At 32.2% G+C, this 7,202-nt stretch overlaps 2 protein-coding genes across 2 annotated transcripts; one reads left to right on the forward strand and one right to left on the reverse strand.

Annotated features, from left to right (window-relative positions):
- Nucleotides 1–4,212: 4,212 nt before the first annotated feature.
- LOC115878761 (sorting nexin-20) lies at nucleotides 4,213–5,490 on the reverse strand. The gene is made up of 4 exons (XM_030895351.1): nucleotides 5,351–5,490; nucleotides 4,847–5,298; nucleotides 4,647–4,777; nucleotides 4,213–4,577 (listed from the first exon to the last, which is right to left on the reverse strand). Exons 1-4 carry the CDS (start codon nucleotides 5,364–5,366, stop codon nucleotides 4,388–4,390), a joined length of 789 nt encoding a protein of 262 aa, XP_030751211.1. The 5' UTR covers nucleotides 5,367–5,490; the 3' UTR covers nucleotides 4,213–4,387.
- A 270-nt stretch (nucleotides 5,491–5,760) lies between these two features.
- On the forward strand, nucleotides 5,761–6,998 carry LOC115878757 (solute carrier family 25 member 51). The gene is made up of 2 exons (XM_030895346.1): nucleotides 5,761–6,125; nucleotides 6,175–6,998. Exons 1-2 carry the CDS (start codon nucleotides 5,997–5,999, stop codon nucleotides 6,892–6,894), a joined length of 849 nt encoding a protein of 282 aa, XP_030751206.1. The 5' UTR covers nucleotides 5,761–5,996; the 3' UTR covers nucleotides 6,895–6,998.
- The last annotated feature ends 204 nt before the right edge of the window (nucleotides 6,999–7,202 follow it).

Consider the following 7,202-nt stretch of genomic DNA (forward strand, 5'->3'; position numbering starts at 1 on the left):
AACTATCGATATATAAAGATAACGGGTATTGTATTTAGACTTCAAACTAGGGATGGTCGTTCATGGATTTTCCATATCGATAAGTCATCGCAATTCGTCTGTCGATATGTCGATAATTATCGATATAATCATCAAAATATCGATAACTCGAAAATTATTATCAAGTTATCGATAACTATTGGTTTACTGAAAACTATCGATATATAAAGTTAATTTTGAAGAAACCTATTTTTCTTTGATATATCGAGAGTTATCGATATATAAAAAAAAACATCCCTAGTCGTAAGTATCAATTATAAAAAGTGATTTTATGAAATTTTAAGAAAACCTGAAACTATAATTTTGAATATCGAATTAAAAACCTCCCTACCCTAGTCGCGCGCCAGTAAGTTTTTTTAATAAAAAAAAATGTTTCATTAAAATTTCGTACTTTTCCTAAATTGTTCTTCAATATTTGGGAAAACCTTTGAGATCTGAAGGTTCATCATATATTTTCCTAACCTAATTTTAATGCCTACAACGTTGTCATTTCTTACCTAACCGACATAATTGAAAAATACTTAAAAAAACACGTTTTCGATCTTTCGATCTGAAAAATACTTAAAAAAACACTCCTCCTATAGGCGACGTGTAAAAAAGTGTGCTTTAAGTTCCTTTTAAGTTAAATAAAATACTTTCGTGTCAACGTGGCAACATTGGTACTAGATATAATTTAGAAACAGAAAACATGAATAAACCAGCGGCTCTCAAAATGCTTTTTAAAATTTTTAATAAACACCTGTAGAAGAAAATTTTTTGTCAATCTAGGTCTCAAAAATAAACTGTTCTACAAAAATATCCTCTTTTTGATTTGTTGGCTTAAAAAAGTTTTTTTTTCGCACGTTTTTACAAGTTTTTAACATCCTTTACAAAATTGGATGCCCATATATTATTTGTTTCTTTTAGATTTAAGTTTATTTTAAATAAAAAAAAACAAACTGATTAAATGTCAACTGTGGATCAATGTTAAATGTTAGATGCAAACTGTACGTTTAGCTTTTTTTTTCTAAAATATTATATTGTTTCGTCTCCAATGAATAAAAGTTACTCTACTCATTAAGTACTTATTATAAGTTTCATAGTTTAAATAAAATATTTCAAGTTCTTTTACTATGCTTGTTGTGTTATTTTTCCCATATTTTCATGTAAAGGTGGGTATTCACTTGCCACAAAACACTTCGAACGAACCAAACGTGCCGCGCGCGCTGTAACTAATTTGTGTAGTCAGTAGCTTTTTTCGTTTTCCTGTTATTTCCGATTCTGAACCGTCCTAGAACTCTGCAGCGCATGCGCATATGAATAATGTCTTCATATTTCCTTCTGCGCATACGCATCACAGTTCTAGGACGGTTCAGAATCGGTAATAACAGGAAAACGAAAAAAGCTAGTACGTTGCGCCAAACCGAACCGAACGCGCCAAACATTTTCCGAAGCTTGTCGGTAAACGGGATTTGCTCAAAAGAATTTGTTCGTTGGCCGGTGTTCAGTGGATACGGCAGTTTTGAACGTTCGTTGTGTTTGTGGTGCTTTTAAACTGCGCCTAGCTATGGAGTGGAACAGAGAAAAGTGTTTAGAGTTAATTGATGAGTTTGAGAAGCAGCCTATTTTATGGGACCCGACAAATGGGATATATTATAACAAAGTAAAGAAGCATGATGCTTGGGTGGCAATTTCTAATAATAGTATATATAGGGTGCACCGCAACTAGGACCTACTAAGCATATTAGATTCTCAAAATCTTCTGCAGCCATCCTTATAAAATTTTTCATATGTATATAATCTAGAGGTCACTAAGTAAGGCCACGTTTTGACGGGGCAAAAAGAGGCGTCTTGCCCACATTTTTCGTTCTTTCCTTTTTTCTCTTTTTTGTTACCCGCTAATGCCTCTATAATTAAAAAAGCACCAGCTGCTATGGTGATATCAGATGCATCCATGTCGACGAACACACTAACACTGGTTACTGGTGGGAACGCAGCGATCACCGCAAACAGGCGGAACGCTCCGCGCAAAATGTTTTGTTGCAGGTCGTTCAGAGCGCGCCCGGAAAATGTTTTGTTGCAGATTGTTAACACCTGACCTTAACAGTAGCACTTTTATACCATACGATCGAAAAAAAAACGGCGTCAGACGGCTGGGGAATAAAAATCGATGATAATTTTGGCGAGGTCAAGCCCTAAACGTTATTTTGCTTGTTTTTTTTACATATATGTAATTAAAGTAATTCGTATATAGGGTGTCCTCCCAGGCCGAGCGTGTATTAGAAGTTTCCAAAGAACTATAATATCTAGATCGAACCAAACCAAACCAAACCAAACCTCAACGAGATCTGTCGATTAAAAATATTTTCAATATGGCGACACTTCCGGAAATACCGGAAGTTGACAGCAACTTTCTTATTTTAAATGGGCACCCCCATTTTTTATTACATACTTGAATTATCTTTAACATTTTCGTAAATATAACAAGATCTTTGCATAAACACGGGGATTCTGCAGAAATTTAAAATGTCAGTTAATGCTAAGAAATTAAAAAAAAATCAAAATACAATACAATAGCCGATGGTTTAGAAAAAAACGTTAGACTCTATAAGCTTAATTTTAATGAAAATGTTCGTTTAAATAGGCTTTAATGTGTGAATATAATTAATTAATTAAATGACGATATTACTGATAAGTTTGCATCAATAAAGAACAGAAAAATTGAGCTGATTTACAAAAATTAGTAAGGTTAGTAATATAAATAAGTCAAATTTATTTTGGTTAATATTGCTTAGTAAACATTAATGTAATAATAATTAATGTAATAATTGAATGGCTCCTCGGTTCTAACCAACAATTTTTTCAATATCGAAATTTTCATGAAAAAACCGAGGAAAAAACGCTATACCTATGAAAATTACAACCTTATTTCACTGAAATCTCTATTTTGAAAAAAATGTCGGTTACAACGTTATTCGGGGAAGCCATTCAATAATTACAGTGTTCGCCATAAAATTGGATCCATATGGACGGTTTTTTTGGTATTAGAGTTTAAAAAAGCTTTTTGTGGCTCTCAATTCTGCTTTAAAAAAAACTTAAAATGCACCAAGTCAAAGTTGAAACATAATTTTGTTGGTCACTTTTTTTAAAATAATAATAATTTTACCAATTTTTAAACATTTCTTTTAAATATTTTGTATTTGACAGCTTCCAGATGTTACCTGTCAACTTTGGCTTGGTGCATTTTAAGTTGTTTTCAAAGCAGAAGTGATTGCCACAAAAAGATTTTTTAAAACTCTAATATAAAAAAAAAACGTCCATATGGATCCAACCTTATGGTGGACACTGTATATAATGTTTATTATATTTAATTTAAATTTAATTATATGTTTACTGGAATGCAAAATAATGTGTTTATCGAAAATTGGTTGTATCTCTTTTTACTTAATGCGTTTTAGCCCAAACTAAAACGAAAATATTATAGGTATTAGTGTAAAAATAATAACAAAAAAAAAATGTCGACAAAATGGTGAACGCAGCAAAAATTTTTCAAATAATATTTTAAAAGATGTTGACAAAATGGTGAATGCGCCAAAAAATTTTCGACTGCGGCGCAATTTAAGAAAAAATCCTCCTATTTTTTTACCCACGAGCCGCCATTGGTTTGATATCAAAATTCATAAAACTTTACGTAGAATTTAAGTATATAATAAAAAATGAGGGTACACAAATGCTTAGAAAAAATCTCCGATCTAGATATTGTAGTTCTCTAGAAACTTCTAATGCACGCTCAGCCTAGAAGACCCTGTATATCCATTTCTCTCAAATACCGTATGATCGAAAAAAACGGCGTCCAGTTGGCTTGGAAATGACGATCGATGACATTTCCGATATAATTTTACATACATATAAAATGACAGCGATCTTTATTTCATAGCCATCGTTGACGCCGTTTTTATTCGATTATACGGTATATTCCCTCTTATTGGAATATTCTTTATTACCCTGTATTTGGGAGGTTATAAGCTTTAAAAAAATGAAAAAGAAAATCCAGGTCTGCATTTAAAAATAAACTAAAATAGAAAACAGAGAAATAAACAGGAGGAACAAAAACAATTCTTTTAAGCTTTATTTGAATTTTATTTTTTTTAGGAAATATAGTAGGCAATAATAATATTTATATAAGAACAATACTTTTAAATCTCATTTATAATTGGGTATAAAAAATAATAATGTGTATAACAATCTCTTGACTCATTGATATGTGAGAAATATGATAATTTTCTAAGCCTTCATTAATTGATAATTGACTTAGGGATATGTATATAAAGACTATTATATCAATAAAAATAAACATAATATAGAGAGTCTAATTTAAAATTCTCAATTCGACACTATCTATGGCGTTAAATAAGTTTTTCTTATCACTTCCTTTGATCCCTTGTTTTTCAAATGTTCTCAGTTGATTTTCTAAATCCCCTGTATCTTTGTCGGCTGCCAAGTAAATATCTATGCACGTATGTAACAACGGTATGTATATTTCCAGTAAATCACTATCACTAGAAAGGAGAAAAAATATATGCCAAACTGTATAATAAAAAACCGCGTTATGGTAGGCTTGTATTTACCTGATCCCATTAAATCTGTATATCGCCAATTCGGCCCATTTTACGTTATTTTCGTCTATAGGCAATTTGGCAAGCACGCCTACCAATTTAGATAACGTTAAAATAACCGCTGGAGATCTATCTAAACACACCTAAAAAAATTAATATCCTAATATATACACAAATATTTTTTTATAGCTAAATTGTAATTAAACGTATACCTTATTAATCAATTTAAAGTTTTTCTCTAAAACTTCATAAGCACTCTTGTAATTGTCCTCCTGAATGTATTCTTTAGCTATTGACAATTCGGGCTCTTGTAAAAACACTTGCATTGCTTTCGAAGACCTAAGTATACTCTTACTGGCTATATAGTTTAGTAAACCTTCAAATTGCATGCTTCTATTTGATATAAGTTCATTTTCGAAGTTTCCAAAGAGCACTTTTCTTGGGAACACTATGTCTTGAATTAATAACGGGTAATTTTCGTATAAGGATTCATAAAGGTTGAAGAAATGCGTGTATCTTCGTTCTATAACTGAGGGGCTCATATCATCGTTACCAGTCAAAAATCTCACTTGTACTGTGTAAAGGACATGTTTTCTGGTTTCTTCGGTTTCCTCAACTATTCGGGCAGACCGTATTTCGAAAATTAATCCTTGTTTCTCTGAACCTACACGACATAAAAATTACTTTGGATCTAAACGTTTATTTTTCGAACTTACTTAAAATCTGTGTCATCGTGTTTAATCTAAAATTGTAATCAAAACATTAAAATATATTTCAGTTAGATTAGCATAAAAAAACAATGATTTTATTTTGGTTTATCAGCTGATATTGACGTTAACTGACAACCAAGACAAACATTTGCAAACATCTGATAAAGCTGGATGTGTCTAGTCGACCGCTAAACGGATGAATAAAATTAATTAATCGTCCGGTTACAAGAAACAAAAATTTAATTTTGACAAATCTGAACCACTTTGATGGTTCTCAGATAAATGAAAATAGCTTAAAATATTTAATCGAAAATTTATGTGTCCCTTGAATGCTATTTATACCTTGAAATATCTTGATTAAATAACGGATGATTAATATATTTTATTCATCCGTTCAGCAGACCACTAGACACTTCACCCTTTTTAAATGTGACCTGTGAATGTGACGTAATAATTGTCACTGTCAAAAGGGCAGTCCGAATGAAATGAAAATAAAATGTTTTTAGAACATTTTACAGGTATATTATACGAAATTAACTTAATGGATACAATAACAGCAGCAGAATCAACTGACCCGAGACTAGATTAACGACTAATGTAGCTAGTTTAAAGAAATCGTATTTTATAACCTCAAAAAATTCTCAAAAATAGGATGAGTATACCCGCGACAAAGTACTTTATTCCTGGCAAGATTAATTGGCAAGAGTTCGTTTGCGGATGGGGCGCAGCCTTTGTGAATGTAGGAGTTACTTATCCTATCAATAAACTGATATTTCGACAGGTAGTCAAGTTAAATTCTGCGATTTATGACTAATATAGTTGTTTTTCAGATGTTACATGGTATTGAAGCAAAAAGTGCATTTCTACAGTTGAAAAATGAAGGATTTTACTACCTATACCGAGGAATATTACCGCCCCTTTGTCAAAAGACTCTTTCACTATCGATTATGTTTGGAGTGTTTGAGGAGGTTAGACAACCTTTAGTCAAAATAGGAATAAACCCTTATATATCAAAAGTAGTAGGCGCTCTAGTCTCAGGATCTACAGAGGCATTTCTAATGCCTTTTGAAAGAATCCAAACACTGCTAGCAAATGCACATTATCACGACGAATTCAAGAACACAGCACACGCATTTAAAGCTTTAAGGAAGTTTGGTATCGGGGAGTATTACAGAGGACTCACACCGATCTTGTTACGAAACGGTCCATCAAACGCAGGATTCTTTATTTTACGAGAGGAAGTACAGTGTTATGTCCCGCATTATAACAATGAAATTATAAGGACTAGTGCAGAGTTTCTGTGTGGGGCTATGATCGGTGTGTTACTATCAAGTATTTTCTATCCACTAAACGTATTGAAGGTAGCAATGCAGAGTAAGATCGGTGGCGCATATGAGAATCCTTGGAAAGTATTATTGCAAGTGTACAGGGATCGGGGTGGTAAAATCCGGTATATTTACCACGGAGTACAGATGAATTGCACGCGAGCCTTTTTGAGTTGGGGCGTCATGAACACAGCCTACGAGCACATCAAGGCCATCGTATATTAATTTTGTATTGCCTTTTTTTATTAAATATGTATTTATATTGTTGATGAGATTTATCTATTTTTGTTATTTTAATTTTAAGAGTAAATATAAATGTTTTAGCTGTTTTTCTGTGTATTTAGTTGCAAGATTTTCTGTTTTTGCCCATGCCCATATACATTTTTGCCTTGTAATAGAGGGATATTTAAACGAGGATTATAGATGTTTTAAAATAATTAAAAAGTTGTGTTGTGGCGCCATCTGTGTAGAATCAATAAATCAAAGAATATACCTAGCTAGAAAAAGAATGGACTCTACCATACTGAAAAATG

Source organism: Sitophilus oryzae, unplaced genomic scaffold, assembly GCF_002938485.1.
Source record: "Sitophilus oryzae breed Bouriz unplaced genomic scaffold, Soryzae_2.0 scaffold_1521_pilon_pilon, whole genome shotgun sequence".
Lineage (NCBI taxonomy): Eukaryota > Metazoa > Arthropoda > Insecta > Coleoptera > Curculionidae > Sitophilus > Sitophilus oryzae.